The sequence below is a fragment of the Cynocephalus volans genome, chromosome 1, assembly GCF_027409185.1.
Source record: "Cynocephalus volans isolate mCynVol1 chromosome 1, mCynVol1.pri, whole genome shotgun sequence".
In the NCBI taxonomy this organism is placed as follows: domain Eukaryota; kingdom Metazoa; phylum Chordata; class Mammalia; order Dermoptera; family Cynocephalidae; genus Cynocephalus; species Cynocephalus volans.
The window spans coordinates 122,982,569-123,002,139 of NC_084460.1; the positions used below are offsets into that span (position 1 = coordinate 122,982,569).

The 19,571-nt window shown below is 39.7% G+C and overlaps 1 protein-coding gene across 3 annotated transcripts in view; it reads left to right on the plus strand.

Moving 5' to 3' along the window:
* PARP9 (poly(ADP-ribose) polymerase family member 9) overlaps positions 1-19,571 on the plus strand; it is a 30,950-nt gene that overhangs the window by 851 nt on the left and 10,528 nt on the right. The window contains exons 2-9 of one of the 3 annotated variants that reach the window (XM_063098219.1): positions 2,518-2,622; positions 3,458-3,491; positions 5,280-6,127; positions 8,315-8,533; positions 10,099-10,317; positions 14,958-15,015; positions 15,897-16,013; positions 18,305-18,685. In XM_063098219.1, coding sequence (XP_062954289.1) covers positions 2,608-2,622; positions 3,458-3,491; positions 5,280-6,127; positions 8,315-8,533; positions 10,099-10,317; positions 14,958-15,015; positions 15,897-16,013; positions 18,305-18,685 — 1,891 coding nt within the window. In that variant the 5' untranslated portion in view covers positions 2,518-2,607. Of the gene's footprint in view, positions 1-2,517; positions 2,623-3,457; positions 3,492-5,279; positions 6,128-8,314; positions 8,534-10,098; positions 10,318-14,957; positions 15,016-15,896; positions 16,014-18,295; positions 18,686-19,571 lie in introns of all 3 variants that reach the window. The other 2 variants (XM_063098225.1, XM_063098228.1) reach the window with 2 other exon arrangements.

Sequence of the window (19,571 nt, forward strand, 5' to 3'; positions counted from 1 at the left end):
GCACAGGTCCAAGCAGGGATGAATGGAGGCAGAAAGTCCAGAGATAAGGTTCTTGCACTTGGTGGTAAGATCCAACTGGAAATGTGTCAGTCTTTATGGAGAGCAATTTGGCAGTACTATTGGAATTATTACTGCATATACTTTACAGTTCTGCAGATCCACTTTTAAGCATTTGTCCCACTGATATATTAGCCCCTATGCGAAGTGACCTATGTACAAAGTTGTTCTTTACAGCCTTGTTTATAACAAATGATTAAAAACTCCTTAAATGTCCATAAATAAGGAACTAGCAGTTAAATAACTTTAGTGTGTCTATACAATGTCTATTTAGTGTAATACAGTGAGCAGTAAACAGAACAAAACAAAAACACAAGGAAGCTCTGTATGTGCTAATATGGAAAGATCTCCAGGATGTATAAAGTGGGAAGGGTAAGATGTAGAAGAGTTTGTAGGAGATGTTACCTTTTGTGTAAAAATGTCTCCGAAGAATACAGAAGAAGCACTGACTGCCTCTGGGAGGGGAATTTAGTGAGGGGGACCAGAGAGAGCCTTTTATACTTTCTAAATTTGAACCATGCAAATATAACACCTATTCACACAATGAAATGTAAAATTAGATACATTTAAATCTTTGAAAAGAATGTATTGCCATAGCTCAGGCAAAAGGTGCTGAGACCCTGAAGTGAGGCAGCATCACTAGGCAAGGAGAATAGGGGCATATTTGAAAGTGGTTTGGGTGGTCAGGACCCAGAGATGGACTGGATATGGGACAAAAGAGAAAATTCAAAGATAATTGCTAGATTTCTGATTCAAGTGGATAAATGGTGTATCATTTACTGAGCTGTGGAAACCAAGAGATAAAGCATGGATTTTAGCAGGAATGGGGATGAGGAGATAAGGAGTCCAATTTTGCAGAGGCTCTGTTTGATGGGACTATGGGACATCCAGGTAGAGTTGAAAAATAAGGTTCAGGAGAGCCATAGCATGGAAATACAAATATGGGAGTCATATTTGCAGTTGGTGAGTTGAAGCCACGAGAGTGGATGAGATGACCCTTGGAGAGTATGTAAAATGAGATAAGAAGTGGCTGTAAGAACCCAGGGGCAAATGATTAAGGGGTGAACAAGTAAGGGGTGGATGGTGGAAGTGAATCCAGGGGAAAACCCTATAAAAGCAAAGTGAGAGGTAACAAAAGAACCAAGAGAAGCCAAGAAAGCAAAGTTTCAGGAATCAAAGAGTGAAATACTATAGAAAAGGGTAAAAGATTAGGAATCAAGTAAAGACTAGGAAGAAGATAGTCCATTGGATTGACCACGTGGAGAACACACACTGATGAGCAGTTTTAGAGGTGTGCCGGGAGGAGGTGGGGAGCCAGGCTGTAGTGGGCTGAGTGGGCAGGTGGACAGGAGGAGAATCAACTATTCTTTCTAGAAGTCTGGTTTGTCCATGAAAAGCGGGAAAAACAGTAGGAACCAGTGATGGAAAGTTGGTAAGGCTTTTGTTGTTACTGTTGTTTATAAAATGGAAGAAATTTAATGTTTTGGGAATATGCTCCTTGTTTCTAATTTCCCTGGGGTTAAATGAATGCTGCCCCTCTGCCACATCTGTTCCTAGGCCTTTATAGCCTGGTCTGAAGACAGAAATAAGTGCAACAACATCTTAAGCAAAAGCCCACGAGAGGCCAAAGCAGGCCCAGGACTCTCCCTTCTTTTGTGAAAACAGCAGTGCCCTCGTGGAGGCAAAATTCATCTTGTCCTTGCATTTTTGGATTGTACTGGACTTGCTGCTTTCCTGGATGCATAAGAATACTAGTGCTCTGATGCTGTAGAGGTTGTGCAAAATTTTTCTATTGCAAGACATTAGAAATCATTTCAGAGGCCTAAAGATAGCAACAAGTGTGGGCAACTGTATCTTTAAGCATTTTTATCATCATTCTTCTAAAAATTCAGTCTTTAATTCCTATTAGATGGAAAATCATCAAAATGTAATTTTTCCCAGTTTCTGATTTTTATACAGATATTCCCATCTAATTAGGTCCAAGATATTTATCACAAACTTATTCATGCCCACCCCTCCCAGGTGCAGACAGACTTTCCTCATTCTTCACTCTGCAAGAGTCTTCACTCACTCAGGCTGGCTTTTCCTCACTGTCGCTTGACAGTTTGACATGCTGCGCTCTGTCTCACCACTTTGTTTTCATCTTCCTCTTCTAAATATGTAAATGCCTGTCCTGTCCTTAAGGCCTGGCTCAAGTCCCACCCTCTCTGGAAAGCTTTCCTTGTTCCAGCTCATAGAGCTCTTTCCCTTCTCTGGACTGCCATTATGGTTTCAACTGGAACCTCTCCTGGAAAGAATAGAAGGTAAATGGTAACAATAGCAAAACAATGTGTACGTCTTCATCACTGAAATTAAAAACTACTCAAAGTCAGAACCTATGTTTAGTCCTCCTTCAAAATATTCATACCAAATTCTCTAAGATTGTGGTCACTTCTTATTGAATTCTTTCTTCATTTCTAGAAGTAGGCCACCACATCTGGGAATTACAGTTTATGCTTGGAAATGCAAAAGAGAGTATAAACATTTAAAGACCTTCCGGAGACCTGGAGGATGGCCTTTTCTATGGTAAAAAGCATAAATTTATATACATCATGAACCTTGAACACCTTGAATAGTTCTCCCTATAACAGCAAGAAATCCGGGGTCTTCAGTTATGCCTGACATTCTCATTTGGTTTTAATAGCTCAATAAAAGTTTTCTCCTTGCACCATGTGGTAAATGGGGAATCAAGAATATGCTAATCTAATCAAGAGTCAACTTGAGGATGGATGATTTTTTTTTTTTTTTAATGTCATTTCAGTATCATTTTGATTCTCTCCACTCATTCAGCAATTCTGCTTTCTCAGGATAGGGGAAGGAGGGTGATGGGGAAGGAATGAAAACAAGGGAATAGGGAACGGCACCTCATCTGCTAAACCTAAAAATTCCACATAAAGGCTTGTGTCATGAAATAGGTAATTGAGAGGGGTTCTTACTGGTGAATGGGAGATGCAGCTGATGAGGCTTATGTCCCCATCCCTTCTATTCTGTTGAGAGAAACCCCACAAGCCTTTGGGGATTGGAGCCTGCCCAGTCCTGCCCAGAGTTTTGGGTCATTTTGGTCTGTGACCTTTGGGCCTTTTCAACTGTTTATCTCCAGTCCTTCATCTCATCCTGAATTAGAAGTGCACTGGCCTCTAGGGAAGTGGAGTAGGGTCAATGTTTGCTAGAACATTTGGTATTTTAAGTGTTTCAGGCATGCAGATAAAAAACGACCACAACACATGTGCTCCCCCCTCCCCCAAACCCAGTATTTTGAGCAAGGTTTCTGTTGCTTTGGGTTTATTAGGATGTATTTGTTACCAGTAATCTATAGTCATTCAGCTTCAATTTTTTAAAACGCCATTCTCACTTTTTACAGGGTGCTGGAGCAGCAGCTTACAATGAAAAATCAGGTAGGATCACCTCGTTCTCATTCTTGTTTCAGAAAATCTTTGGTCAGATCTTTCCACAGTGGAGAAAGGGGAATACAGAAGATTATCTTTCCCTTGAGTGCTCAGATGCGTGACCGCGGAGACCCAGAACATGCATCAGAGGCCTGTGACACCAGCAGTGTGTTCTCTTACTGTATCCATTGATGGTTCCTTTGTCCACAAGATGTGAAACCCTTCTGACCACAACCCTACAGCTGAAATTGGCTGGAAGGGGTGACCAACTCATTGCCCCTTGCTCAACAAGAGCTGTAAGAGCCAAATGGTACCTGTTTAATCCTAGGAGTGGCCCATTTGAGATTTTCAACCAAAGCTCAGGCATGACTACTCTTTTGCTGCTTCTTTTTGGTAATTGAGGCCACCAGAGGTCTTCTTTCTAGGGGGCTCAGATTAGAAATGGAAGTTGAAGTAAAATATAAATAATCACAACATTTTGTTTATTTTAGCATACACACATTCTGTTAACATTTTACCATCTCCAAAATAAGGCTACCTTTCATCAGTTGATGGTGTGCCACAGTTTAATTGTCATCATTTTTATTTTCTCAGAGGTATACAATTACAATGTCTTAGATTCCATGAAATACAGTGTCACAGGTTAGGTTCTCCAGGAAGCAGAAGCTGAGATGTCGTAGGAGTGCAAAAGGTTCACTGTGAAGAGAGGAGACCAGATTGGGCAGGTGGAGCCGTCAGACTGTAATGAAAACCTGAGCCTCTGCCAGCCTGAGATTGCCCTCTAGAGGAGTCCCACATTGGCCATAAATGGCCTTGCTCAGCCTTTGATGGAGACCACCCTGAGAATAGCATTATGTTGGCTGAGGGGCTAATAGCCAGAGGCTGTCGGCTAACCATATTACTCATTTCATAACCAAATTGAAGGGGAACTGAGCAGCAATCTTCTTGACTGCCACATATAGTAAATTTTTAATTAGGTTTAATTCCACCAAAACTGTGCCGTGAAACTAGAGTATCATAAAGAATTATTTACTGTAGCAGACACTGTCAGTGCTCTCTCTCCCATTTGCTGGTCCAATGTTCTCCCCACCCCTTCCCACCAAGAAGCAGCTTTGACCAGTGACCAATAGAAGTTGGATAAATATCCTAGCTCCTATAATGACCCCTCCAGTGGTATAACTCTGAGGCACATGGCCACCAGTGGAGTTGAGCTTCATTTGCTTAGGAACACACCCTTTATTCCTTTCCTGTGTCTTACTTTGCCATCCTACTCTCCCCACCCCGAGTCCCTGCTGTTTTCTAGGATCACCTCCGAAATAAACTACTTACACACAAATTTTTATCTCAAGGTCACTTCTAAGAGACCCCAAACTAAGACACTGACAAAAGCAAAAAAGTTATGAATAAAGCCTCCACATATTTTTGACTCATAATTTAGTCCTTTCCAAACGTGTGCCTAAAGCATGAGTCTTCCCAAACTGACCATTTTTACATAAATTAGAAATATTCATGAACCCCTATACACAGTTTTCTCATCATCTGTATCACAGTAACTATCACTTATGGAGTATTTATTATATGCCAGGCACTTTATAGGTGACCTACGTTGAAAACTCTTGGATATCCTTGGTGTAGTTACATGGATAGGTGAGAAGGAGAATCAGGAAGGGGGCTAGAGGAAGTTCATCTCTCTTTTGCACATAGAAAATGCAGTCTCCTGGCATGAGGTGGAATTACAGCCTTCTCAAAGTAACCCCGGCTCATTTCTTTATTTTTTAATCTTCTCTCCTTTTCCAGGGACTGATGCTCTTGGAGAAAACTATAGTTGGAAAATTCCCATTAATCACAGTGACTTCAGAATTTTAAAAAATAATGAGAGTCTGCTGTGTGAAGTCCTCCAGAATAAGTTTGGCTGTATCTCTACGCTGGTCTCTCCAGTCCTGGAAAGTAACACCAAGTCCCTGCAAGTCTTCAGTACAATGCTGACTCCTGAGTTAGAGTTATCTGTCTGGAAGGATGACCTCACCAGACATGCTGTTGATGCTGTGGTGAATGCAGCCAATGAAGAACTTCTACATGGGGGAGGCCTGGCTCTGGCCCTGGTGAAGGCTGGTGGCCTTGAAATCCAAGAGGAGAGTGGAAGATTTGTTGCCAAATTTGGTAAAATACCAGTTGGTGAGATAGCTATCACGCGAGCAGGGAAGCTTCCCTGCAAACTGATTATCCATGCTGTTGGGCCTCGGTGGGTGGAGAGGGATAGACAGGGATGTATCCATAAGCTGCAAAAGGCCATTGTAAGTATTCTGAATTATGTTGGTCATAACCATGACATTAAGACAGTAGCGATTCCAGCTGTGAGCTCAGGGATTTTCCAATTCCCTCTGGATTTGTGTACACAGACCATTGTAAAAACTATCAAGACTTATTTCCAAGAGAAGCAAGTGGCCAGTAATTTGAAAGAAATTCACCTGGTGAGCAATGAGGACCCTACTGTTGCTGCCTTTAAAACCACTTCAGAACTCATCCTTGGGAAGAATAAATTAGGATCCTGGATGAATCAAGAAGCCACCACCCATCCTTTCAGTATTAGGGTCACGAACAACCTCATGCTCCAGATTGTCCAGGGCCACATTGAAATGCAGAAGGTAAGTCTTCGTTTCTGTTCTCTTGCACTGCCAAAGAGGATCCCTGAATTGTTAATTTCCTATTAAGTGTTTTGACTATATACTATGCAACACTCTGTAGAAAGCATCTTGTTAGGGTTAAGAGTATAGTCTCCAGAGCTAGCCCATCTGAATTTGAATACCAGATTTGCCGTGTGCTAACTGGGTGACCTGAAGTATGTTAACTTTGTCTTTTGGTCTTCAGTTTCCTCATCTGTAAAATAAGGATAATAATAGTACTTTATAGAGCTGGAATTGATACACATAAAATGCTTAGAATAGTGCTTGGCACATTATAAATGTAATTATTATTACTATTGCTATTCTTAGGCTTTATGAGGAAATAGAACAATCTTTGATCCCAAGGAACTTAAAATCCATTATATTCTTTTTATGTAAAAAAGATTCTTTATTTGAAAAATCTCACTGGGGAGACAAACCATCTCAACATTTCTGAAGCAACTTATTAATAGTAAACAAAACTTTATTTAAGAGTATGTAAATTTGTGATGAGTGGAATGTAGTAGACCAAGAAAGATTACTTCAGAAGATGTGAGTTTTGAATCTGATCTCAAGTTATGGTGGTATGAATTGGCAGGAGGGGAAGCTTTCTGGGTAGTTAGAGTAACTTGATCAGAGAGACACAGAGGAACTGACAGACAGATAATAATGGGCTTGAGTAGAGTCAGGAGACCCAGGTGGAGCTGTAAGTCACATTCTGTGAGTATAGCTCTGTGCCAGGGGCTGTGGAGAGTGCAGCGTGTGACTTAGCACTTAGCTGGGGTTCATTGGGCACAAAGGCGAGTGTCCTGGCAGGGAGGGCCGGGAATCAGGGTAACAGTGACCCTAGATGTTTCTGAGTTGGTGCAGCTCCCCTGCTAGGCAGAGAACACCTTGAGGATCATGGTGTTGGAGGATCATGGCTTGTTCATCTCTGTAGCTCCAGGGCCTGGTCTGGGGATGCATCTAGGTGTTCAGCAAATTAATGATAAATAAGAAGATGGGGCTGCAGGGAGCTGGAACTGCAGCAGAGAGAGAGAAAGAATATAAAGCTATATTCTTTTTTTTCTGGATCAGTGATGTCATACTTCTGACTCTCCTGTGGCCAAAAAAATAGATTTAATCATCTGTAAAAATACCACTTATTGCCATAAGACAATTAGAGAGAAAATTGAGGGGACCCCATGAAATGAAATATTTATTTGAGAAGTTGTTAATATACCAATTTAAAATTACAGTGGAAACATCCTAATTGAATAACTTATCCCTTTAACTGAAATTTTATTGTATTTATACCTAATACAAAATATTTTATAGTATTTATGCCAACAACATTAGAAGCGTTAAAATTTTTAAAGGGTGCCAGTGCCCCAAAATTGCAATTTTTGATTGCACTTTCAAAGTGAAGCATTCATGAACATCCATGAGAAGTACTTAAGTTACCCCCAAAGGAAGCCAAAGCCATAGGATGATCAGGGGTATTTGGGCATGAGGGAAGGAAGGACACAACCTCCTTTAGCACAGTTCTAAGGGCTAATTAGGAGATGATATTACTTAAAATACAACCCATGTATATGTACAGTCTGTTTCTGAAAAGATAGATGAAGAACTGGTAAAAGTGGTTGCCTGTAGGATGGGTGGGTAAATAGGGGATCTGGGACCCCACCAAGAGGAGGCCTATTTTCATTGAAGACATTTTTGTCTCATTTGGACTTTCTTTAACCATGTACTACTTACCTTAAAACATTATGAGGTAGAAATTTCCTGAGAAATTTTATTTCCTGTCTATTTAAAACAAAACAAAGAACCCACACAGAAATAGCAAAAAGTGATGGTGGAGAATGAAACCATATATTGCTACAGCTTAAAACAAATCACAGGGAATGCTGAGATTCTAGAAATATGCGTGGTATAATTCAGCACAGGGCTAGCAGATATTTGCAATAAAAATGATATCATCATTTCTTTATATAATTTCTGAATAGAACAAATAGCTCATGGCAATCAAATGATCACTTTGGAAATTTCTACCCATTATTAAGTGAACTTTTTTGGATTTAGGATCTTCAAAAAGATTTTTTCAAAGCTCATCAGGAAAATAAAGATTTAAATTCGTCACTTAAGAAGAAGGAATTTAACAGTGAATTTTTTCTTTTCTTCCCTTTTCAGACAGATGTAATTGTTAATTCTGTAAGCCCATCTGGTCTTAAAGTTGGACCTGTGTCAAAATCAATTCTACAACATGCAGGAGATGAATTGGAAAGAGAATTTGACAAAAGTTGTAAGCTGTTTCTAGGTTCCCAGTTGGTACTGGTCACGAAAGGATTTAAATTGCCCTGTAAATATATATACCATGTATTGTGGCAATCAAGCTACTCTAAACATCTGGTAAGTTCAAAATAAATTTATCTTTATGTAGCTCCGTAATCTATCCAGTCTTTGTTAAATTTGCATTGTTTCATTACATTTATGGAATATTTACCCCTGTAAATACCTGAAACACTGAACAAGTATAGTTGCCACAATTTATCTTACGAAGTTTAATTTAAAATGTTACCTAACCCCTGTGCCTTGGGTTGAATGTCCCCCCAAAACTTAGTCCTCACTGTGACAGTATAAAGAGGGTGGGAAGTCCTATTATGGTAATCGAAAAGTGGGGCCTTGAAGTGAAGATTAGATTGTAGGACCATGCCCTTGTGAATGGATTAAAAATGGTGGTCACGGGCATGTTTCTAAGGGATTTAAAAAGAGAATACCACATGAGAAGTTTGCTCTCTCTGCTTCCACTGTCTTGCAATGTGAGAACCCTGGGTCACTGTCGCCACCACCAAGACCCTCACCACATGTGTTCCCTGAACTTTGGATTTCCCAGCCTCCAAAACTGTGAGCGATAAACTTTGTTTTCTTTATAAATTACCCAGTTCCATGCATTTTGTGATAAGCAACAGAAATGAACTAATACAGTATGTCTATTTCAAGTGGGTATACTGCAAATGGGCACCGAAACATCAGAGCGCCCTCAGTCTGTACACCTGTTCATCTCATTACACCAGTGACCCTGTAAGCCTTTTCCTAAGGCGGGGGATTCAGCTTCTCCATATTTCTTTCCATGTGTCAAATCCCAGGATGAGTTGGCATTTCCCTTCCAGCACCATTCCAGTCAAATCTGTTACCTGTTGTCTCTTCCCACTCGTGCCTGCAGTGGAGATTGGCTCTCTAGCTGACTCTTCACCTGAGGCACATAAAATATAAGCATTAAAGAACAGGGGGAACCCACTCAGATGTGGAAAGAGGAAAGTCAGTCCCCTTCTCTGCCCTTGTCTTTTTTCTTCACCATTTCTTGTCTTCTCTTGTCTAGAGAGCTCTCTAATCCCAAATTGGCCCTCCAGTCACTCTCTATCCCTCAGTTTTCCAAGGTCCTTCCACAGAAAAATCCTTCCTATATTCGTATTCAATTTGATGTTGAAAAGTTGATGGAAGTTTAAGTCTGCCAGAAATATTAGAACTTCTCCAGGAGAACTTACATGATAGATCTTAATGACCTTGAATAGATGCTTTCTTATTTTAATCTCTGTCCCCTTTCTAAGCTTTCAAGAGCTCTGTATGTTGACCTGGAAGTGGCAGGTGAGTAGGGATAAACTGATGGTTGACTCTCTGAACTTGGGAGATGAGCAAGGCCACATAAACTGGTAGGAATCACAATCCCACTGTCCTGAATAGCACAAAATGGGCCACTCAGTTACTTCAGTTCCTTAGCCCTTTCATTCTTCATCATCTACCTGATAGCTCTAGTGGGTTCCCTATGGAATGAAACCTCTCTGCCTGCTGAGGAAGCATGGACATGACTGAGGGAGAGTGGAAGTTGGCATTGTAAAATATAGACAGGCTCAAGGGGAAAGTGAAGTCTTACTTTTAACTCAAAGTCTGATCTTAAATTTGTATTTCTCCTACAGATATTGAGAGATGCAGTGAAGAAGTGTTTGGAAAAATGTATTGAGCTAAACGTAACTTCCATATCCTTTCCTGCCCTTGGGACTGGATGCATTAACATAGCGAAGGATACAGCAGCAGATATTATGTTTGATGAAGTTTTAACATTTGCCAAAGCCCATTCGAAAAAACACTTAGTCATAAAGTTTGTGATTTTCCCACAAGAACCGGAAATATATAAGGTAAGTTAGTATCTTAGAAATACAGTTTGTTCATTCATTCATTCAACATCTGTTTATTATCTCCAATGTAAGACACGGGGCTAGGTGCTTTACATTGTGGTGGTATTCTAACTTAGTGAAATTTAATTTTTATAATTTGCCCACCTCTGCCCTAGTAAAGAATTTCATTATAGAAGCCATATTTACTCCACTGCCTAGCTTCTCTCTTTTCATTTGCTGGCATTTATTTTTCCCTCTGCTCCTAAAAAGTAAGCAACCTCCTAGTTTCCACGTTGGGTCCTCCGCTCCTCTCTCTCCTCTCTTTCTCCAAAAACACAACCATTCTTAGGACTTCTGCCATAACTTTTGTAAATTCCTGTCTTCTGAACCAACTTCAGACCTGCATCTCTAATCCTCTCATTACCACTTGGATACCTGTCATCTCAAATCCAATGTATTTAAAACAAATTCTCTGTCTTCTCTTCAGTCAATCAATCAGTCAGTCAATCAATTTCCCCTCTAAAATCTCCATCAATCTCAGCTTTGCCTTTTACTGGCTGTGTGACTTTGGGCAGGTTGGTTTACTTATCTGTGCTTCACTTTTCTCATCTTTAAAATGGGAACAGTAACTATCATCTGATGGAGCTGTTGTGAAGATTAAATTAGGTAATATATGTTTAAAACACTTAGAACAATACCTGGTACACAGTAAGCCCTCCATGAAGGTTAGCTGTTATTATATCAACTGCAATGAGCTGTAGTTCACTGCGTGCTGAGTTATTACTAAATCAAGTGAATTGTTCCTCTTTTCTTTCCAATGATAAGGTCTTTGACAGCAGGGGTGTGTCTGGCTACTTTTGCCATACCCCTGTACTACCATCCTCAAATTCAGTCCGTTCTTTATTAACTCATCTGTAGGTGACCTCAGAGGGAAATCAGTGGTGTTCTAACAAAATGGAGGGACATGTGTATAGGGTACTGTGTCTGGGTGCAGAAATCTGCGTGTCCAGCTTCTTTAGTTTTCACTTCATCTCAGCTTTTTGTTTTAGAGTGGACAGATCAAGCTGAGTTCCTAATATGTTAATAAGTCTCTGATATATTCAGCAGAATTAGTATATGTTGCTGTGCTTTTCTGCCCTTAAAGTGCCAACCATCTCTTTGCTTTATCCTTGCTTAGCTGGCATTTTCAAAAAAGACAATAATGATGTTAAGGAAGAATAAAAAGAAAATGAAATAAGATACAGCACCTTAAGATAGGTTTTCAAGACATAGGTTTCTGATTCTGCCGACAGCAACATCCAGCTGCTAGTGATACTTGCTCAGTGCCTGGCAGAGTGGCTGCAAACATTAGCTCTCTGCTGCTCGTCCTCCTACCTCGTGGCCTACTCCATGTACGTGGTTACCATTTCATCTCTCCCCACAAGGAAATGAATTTATACTTGTTCCAGCTTGCTCTTTCCTGGAACAAGTTTAAAAATCCTTATTCTGCTACCCGACTAGAAAGGGAGATTTGTAGCGTTTGCTCATTTCCATGGCTGCTTTCAAGATGTCAGTGTGACATCACTGAAGGCGGAGTTGGAAGAGATGTTCACAGTGGGCTCTCGTGATCCAACATAAGCCAACTCCAGTACACCACTGTGTGTCATCCACAACTAACTGGCAAGAGGATGGTGAATGACCCAATGAAGGAGCTCACCTTCTTGAGAAAATGAATCATCCTGTCTTTTGAATAAAGTTCACCAGTTTTCCCCAAGCAAACGACAGTCACTGGACCCAGATAGGTGCCATGACCAAAGCATATCCCTGAACTGGCTATTTGTTGTTATTGTTGTTGTTTTTAATATCATTTTATGCTTGTTTGCTTTTTTTTGGTGGCTGGCTGGTATGGGGATCTTAACCCTTGACCTTGGTGTAACAAGGCTGTGCTCTAACCAGCTGAGCTAACCCGCCAGCCCCTTCATATGGTTATGAAGCACCATATCCTTACAAGAGGAATCAACCATGTCTAGAAAAGAAGGTTCATTCTCTCCATCATAGAAACAAAAAGTACACAGCAGTTCTAGAAAAGTGGAAAGATCAACCACAGTCTGAGGGCTCCCTTAGGGGCTAATAATAGAAATAGCTGTCATGTATTGATTGCATCTGCTGGGCACTGTACTTACAAGAAGCTGTCTCATTTCATTCTCCCTTCATCCTGTGATGAAGCCACTGTTGTCATTTCCATTTCAGAAATGCGAAAATATAACCCAGAGGTTAATATGCACACAGCCAGTCAAGTGGCCAGACCAAGATTCTAACCTGGGTCTGTCTGTGCCCCTAAAGCCTGTGTTCTGAACCATTAAACAAAACACAGAAAAAATATTTCCTTTTTTTCTGGTTGGCTGGTACAGGGATCCGAACCTTGACCTTAGTGTTACAAGGCTGTGCTCTAAGCAACTGAGCTAACCAGCCAACCCAAAATAACTTGAGAAATGATACATCTTTCAGTTCTGTAACTCAAAGGAGAGAATTATCTCACATAGTAACTTACATTACATGGTGAACATTGACCATTCCTTCAGGCTTTTTCAACATTAATACTGTATTATATCCACATGAAGGTATGATGTGTGTGCATGCATATGAACACCCCTCTGTTCTAACAAGCACATCTTTTCTTCCTAAATAAGTCTTGCAATGAGAGAGGTGGGTACAGAAAGGTCAAAGGGCAGCTTACATAAGTCCTCACGAAATGGATTTGTCAGACATCCAGAGTTGACCTGACTCCAGAAGACCAACTTACATTAAATATATAGTAAAGTGATATTTATATTCATACTCATATTTTCCAATTCAGAATTGACAGTGAGTAAATGATTCTCCAGCTGACTGGAGTACTTGTGTTCACCAGTATTTCATGATGATAAGGGTCCTGGGTGGAGTTGAGTATCTATAAAAGGGGATGGATTGCTATTTAACAAATATTTGTTATATATCTACCTTGTGCCAGGCTTTATGTCTCAGAATAAGGAACACCTTCTCTAGGACACATTACTGACATCTCTCAGATGAGATGTTGGTCACTCATGGACAGAGATGGAAAAACACTGCCAAATTCTTACCATTTGGGTCCACTTTTTCAAACTCCTTGGAGACTACCTGCTTGTTATCCACACGTTTTGTCTTCAGTGTTATTGCTACTGGTTTAGTTTTTTTCCACATTTAACTCAAATGCCTGCCTAATGATTTCTAACCTTGTAACACATCTTGTCTTTTAAAGTGACTTCTGGAGACAGCTGATTTTTATGCATTAGATATGACAGTTCTTATTAGTTTATTTATCAGCAGATAATGTTATCTCATTTGTTTTATTTCCAAGTTCTTGGATATGCAGGGTAGGGAATTATCCTGTCATGATCTCTCCACGTACTAAATATGGTAGTAAGATCGAGCACTTTTTGCTCTGGAAATATCAGCTGCAAATGCAATTTGTGAAGAAAATATCCTGTTGTTAAAGTTCAAGTGCAAAGCAAAATCTAGTCTTTACCTCATTAATTACTGTCTTTTCAACGAAGTAATTATAGATGCTCCTTAACTTACGATGGGGTTATGTCCCAATAACCTCATCATAAGTTGAAAATATCCTAAGCTGAATATACATTCAGTACACCTAACCTACTAAATATCATAGCTTAGCCTAGCCTAACTTAAATGTGCTCAGAACCTTACATTAGCCTACAATTGGGGGAAAATCATCTACTACAAAGCCTATTTTACAATAAAGTATCGAATATCTCATGTTCTTATGTGATTTATTGAATACAGTATACTGTAGTGTACAGTATCAGTTGTTTACCCTCATGATTGCACGGCTGACTGGGAGGTGTGGCTTGCTTCCACTGCCCCACATCAGGAGAGAGGACAGTACTGCATATCAACAGAATGGGGAAAGACTGAAATTCAAAATTCCAATTGCAAGTTTCTATTGAATGTATCAGTCAGGGACTGTTTGTACTGCCAGTTGTATCAACTGTGAACAAAGAAGAGAAATGCATGTGTTGGTTCCAAACCCTAGGAGAGATGTGTTATTTCCAATAGACACTATGTTAAAGGATTTGAATGGCCATATGCACAATCTTTGTCTATAGACTTTCGTATAGTAATTACAATGGCTAACATATACAGAATGCTTACTATGTGCCAGGTACAATTTTAAGCACTTTAACTCATAAAAACAGATAATTTATTCAATCTCCAAAGTTTGGTGTGTGTATATCTTTTTAAAATGAATTTGTGTTTTATTAATTACAAGAGCATCTGCCTATATTTGTCTTCTTTAGTGACATATCCACAGGTTTAGTTCAGTGCCTAACATGCAATAGTCAGGGCATTAATATTTGTTGAATGAATGAAGATTATATTTTGCCTTGAAATATAGTGTTCTTTTTGTAAATATCAGATTTTTTTTCTTTTTTCCTATACTTGTTTCCCCTACATAGTCTAATAGATTGTGATACTCTACCCTAGGACTTTCCTAAAGGTTGCTTTATATTTGTGGCAGTGGGAATGGGGACTGACAGAGTGGATGGCTGAGGTCAAGTGCTGTGTGTGCAGATAGAGAGATTTTGATAATGGCTATAAGCCTTGCTTATAACTCTCTGCTATGTTTTTGCTTCTGGTAGGCTTTCAGTGCTGAAATGGTAAAGAAGTCCAAGATGCTGAATCTCAACAATAAGAGTTGTAAGTAAGAAATTCACAGGCCTACATGTAGAGGCTTCCAGCATAGGTTCATTCTGTTCTCGATCATCTGAATTAACGGAATAAATAAGCCAAATATAGTTCATTGTGCCCCTGTTTGGATACCAACCTGCTCTATACCTGACCCTGATATTATTCTTGCTCAGTCCAGTTTGGTGATATAACAGAGGGAGACTAAGTTGCAGTAGATAATCCACAGTATGGGTAGTTCATTCACAAATACATGTCTATACATTTTTTTTTTTAAAGCTCTGCCCTCCATAAGATGGCTAAGCCAAGCACCCTTTCTGCTCTGAAAATATAACTGGGGTTACTCATTAGTAATTATAGAAAACACATGTCAGTAATCCTAGATAAATGGGTTAACCCAATGCTACTCAAGCCTGAGTAATCACTTGATCATGATGGAAATTTTAAAAAACAAACACAAATACACAGATGTGCATAGGCCACAACTCTACGGATTGTGATAAAGGAACTCTGGGTTTGGCTATTTTTAATGCTACCTAGTCACTTTTGCTACTGAGCCAGGTTTGGGATCACTGGACTAAACCAGTTCTGGTTGTTGGGGGTTGGAGAAGGATTGAGTTTGTTCTATAATCCATTCCTTTTAGTAGGGTTTGAGTGGACTGAGATGGAATGTCCAGTGGCACAGAAGTGCTGGAAATGAAGAACGGGGAACTTTAAAAGTTCTGGTCTGGGACTGTGTTTCTTATGAGCCTGTTTATTTATTTGTAAAAATGATAATAACAGTCCATTGTGAGGATAATTGGAGATTTTATATGTAAAGATGTTCTGTAATTGCAAAGCATTAATCAAATGCTAGGAGATAAATAGTGAATGAGGATGAACAAACTCCCCAGGTGGCCCAGAGGAGGGAGAGATTCCTTCTGACTGGAAGGGGTCAAGAATGGCTTCATGGATGAAAATGGTTCCAAGCTGGACTTTGAGGATGGCAAGATCTTCAATAGTCAGAGCTGGTATGTGTGTGTGAGGGGCACCCACGGTGAAGAAAACCCATAGGAGCAAACAAATGCAGTGTGTGTTTGGGGAACTGCAAGGAGTACAGGTAGCTAGATAAGGTAAGCTAGGTAAGAGTTTTAGGTGAGGATAATATAGAAAAGGAGCATACAAAGGTCTATATGTCATTAATCTGAAATATTAGGGGCAAGTGTCACTATTTACTTTAGTAATTCTTGAGTACCTTTGTAAAGGAATTATATAGCACAGGACAATAATTGACATTAATAATGATTAATGATGATCATCTCAGATTATTGAGGAAAGGTTAAACTATTTAGGAAGGCAGAGAAGTGTATTCCCACTAGAAATATTTAGCTAATAACTAGCTCAAATTAAGTGTGTTTTGGTGCTAGAAGAGTATCCTTTAGTGATTTGAACAATTGAGTTATCAAGAAGAACAGTTATTCTCTCCTGGTAATGATGGATAAATGAAATATCACCATGTGTTGTTTTTATTTTCTCCTAAAAAGTAATCTAAGCTTCTAGGCAGAACAAGAGTTAAAGGGGAAAAAAAAAAGTATGCTCCAGTTAAAAACCCCCTGTCACTTCTTACTGTTGCCCAAAACATTGGCTTTTAGTTTTACTCAAAGGGAGACCATCCTTCCCCTCTTATTACTAGGTGTGTCCTTGTACTGTTTCATAGCTCCTGGTACCACCCAACTACAATATCAGGAGAAAGATGCTAATTACCACTATTGTCCTGGGATCACTACTGAGAGGCAGACTGTGTGAGCACTGGATGCAGTTAGACACCCACACCTGTTAGCTTCACAGCCACCACTTACTAGTCCTATAACCATGATTCTCTGAATCAATTTCCTCATGTATAAGATGGGAGTACTATCAGTACCTATCTCTTAGGGTTGTGAGGATTGAATAAAATAATACATGTAAAGCACTTGGAACACTGCCTAGAACACAAGTTCTCAACTTACTTTTTCCCCTCAAAATATGTTTCTGAGACTCATTCATGAGTCCAAGTTTATTCCTTTTCATTGCTACAATAATTGTCCATTGTTGAAGGATATTTGGGTTATTTCCAGTTTTTTGCTGTCACCAACAAGAATTTGAACATTCTTGTACACATCTCCTGATGTACAAGTGCGAAAGCTTCTTTGAATTATACAAGTGGTTGTTCTAGTTTTATATCTGTCATGAATATATAGGGTTTCCAGTTGCTCTGCATCCTTTCCAACACTTGATATTGTCAGACTTAAGAATTTTTGCCAATCTGGTGGGTGATTTTTCATTTCCCTGATTACCAATGAAGATAAACATCTTTTCACAGATATATGGGTCATTTGTTTCCTTTTCTGTGAATTTTTTTTCCCAACTGGGTTGGCTTTTTTTTTTTCTTAATTATTTGAGGGAATTCTTTATATATTTTAGATATTACTTCACCTATGAATTCTTTCTTACCTGGTCCACTGCCCCTTGTTTTGCAGTTTGGGTTCAGAGTCACCCTAATTCATCAGGGAGTTTTCTTCTTTTATTTTATATATTTATATAACATCTTTACCTCTTGTGGAGTGGGGCACATGTGGGTAGGTTGGAACTGGGTCCCATTTTCTTTTCTGCTAGGATATACTGTGTCCCAGCAGCAACAGCAGCAGCAGCAGCATCAACTAAGCTCCAAAATGCTTGTTGTGAAGATGGGGAGGGGTGATGCCCAGATCTATCCTTTAAACAGTAAGAGATCCATAATGTCCTGTCACACACAGACAAGATATAATAAGGAATCCCAGGTAGTAGAATTATGGGTATTTCTTCCTTTTGTTTACTTTGATAATTTTCCAATTTTTCAATAGTAAACATGTATTATCTTTGTAATTAGAAATATATGTTTGTTTTTTTGTAAAAAGAATTTTCACTCTTTAAGCTCTATGGCTTTCAGGGATGTTTGTTGCTAGTAGTAACAAGAGGTTAAGGAAAATCCCTTTCAGCAGGAAATAACGGTTAACATCCAGGGTGAGATCACAAGGTGAACTCATCTGTGAATTGACAAAGGCAACACAGCAGAGGCAAGATATAATAAAGCCAACCCCTTTTAAGCTAAACTGTACGTGCCCAAGGAGAATGTAAACCGTGCATTTATACCCAGCACACTTCTCAGAGATAGGTACTTAATTGGAGCTGCTACTACTGATAACAGTGACAATATCCTTGGAGTAAACTGGTCATGGTGTTTTGTTCTGCACTGTTTTAAAACCCACCAGCCTTCTGTGGTTGCTTATGATAGTTGTTTCAGTCCCCCAGTGGATAAAAGAGGAGAAAAGGGAAAATGGGCTTGAAGATGGATCACCTGCCATCAACCTGATAGGACTCAACAAAGAAGAGATGTGTGAGGCCAGTGCATGGATCCAAAGGATACTGACCCTCCAGGACCACCACATCATTGAGAATAATCATATTCTCTACCTTGGGAAAAAGGAACATGACATTTTGTCTCAGCTTCAGGAAACCTCAAGTGTCTTGATCTCAGAGAATATCAGTCCGGGAAAGGCAAATTTAGAGATTAAAGGAGCCCGTGCTGACCTCCTTGAGGTGGTTATGAACATTGAATATATGCTGTGTGAAGTTCAGGAGGAAGTGGCAGGAAAAAGGGAGCGAGCCCTTTGGATCTTGTCAGGTGAGTAACTTTCTGTTAAGTTAAAAAACCAGCTCTCCCAACTCTTCCTTCTTTTGGGTATGAGCATGCACGCATGTATGTTGGTAAGAGATAAAATGGGAGAGGAGAGGGCAAACCATTCTCGTTCTGTGTTGTCATACACTTTTATGAACTATTTTTGGCTCTCTTTCTGCCATCAGGGTTATTTATCAGTAAGTGAAAATACATACGCACACACACACACTTGATTGGATTTACTTATGATGATATAGATTGCTTAAAAAAGGCAATTACATGGAAAACTTAGGGTAAAACCCAAGCCCAGGCCCTGGGGAAAAAACACAAAAGTACATCTTTAATTCTACAGATGGAGCATTCAAATGTAGACACTTTCCACCTGATTTATTTCTTTTACTGAGTTTTATTTGCTCAGTGCATTTATTTGCTGCTGACAGCATTAGGAACCCTACAATTACTATGAGCCTCTCACCAAAGAAATTATTCACTGGTACCCTGAGGTACACTCAAGTGTCTCCCATTCAGTGGGGCTAAACTCATCAGGATAACTGGAAATCTGGGTCTGGAGAGATCCCTTTAACAGAGCCCTAGAGCTAACTAGGAAATTACACCATTCAAAATGCTACCATGGGAGACAGAGTATTATGTCATTCATTTGTTCAACTAATGCATATTGCACCCGTGATATGTGTCAAGCATTGTGCTAGGTCCAGGGGATACAGTGATAAACAAGATGGACATTGTTCCTGCTCAAAGTCTAATTGGGAATACTGACAAGCAAGCAGGTTAGTTATGATAGAGGAGAGTAAAAGTACTGTGGGAGCACCTAGGAGAGACCCCTGACCTAGACTTGCAAGGTCAGGGAAGGCTTCTCACAGGAGGTGTCATA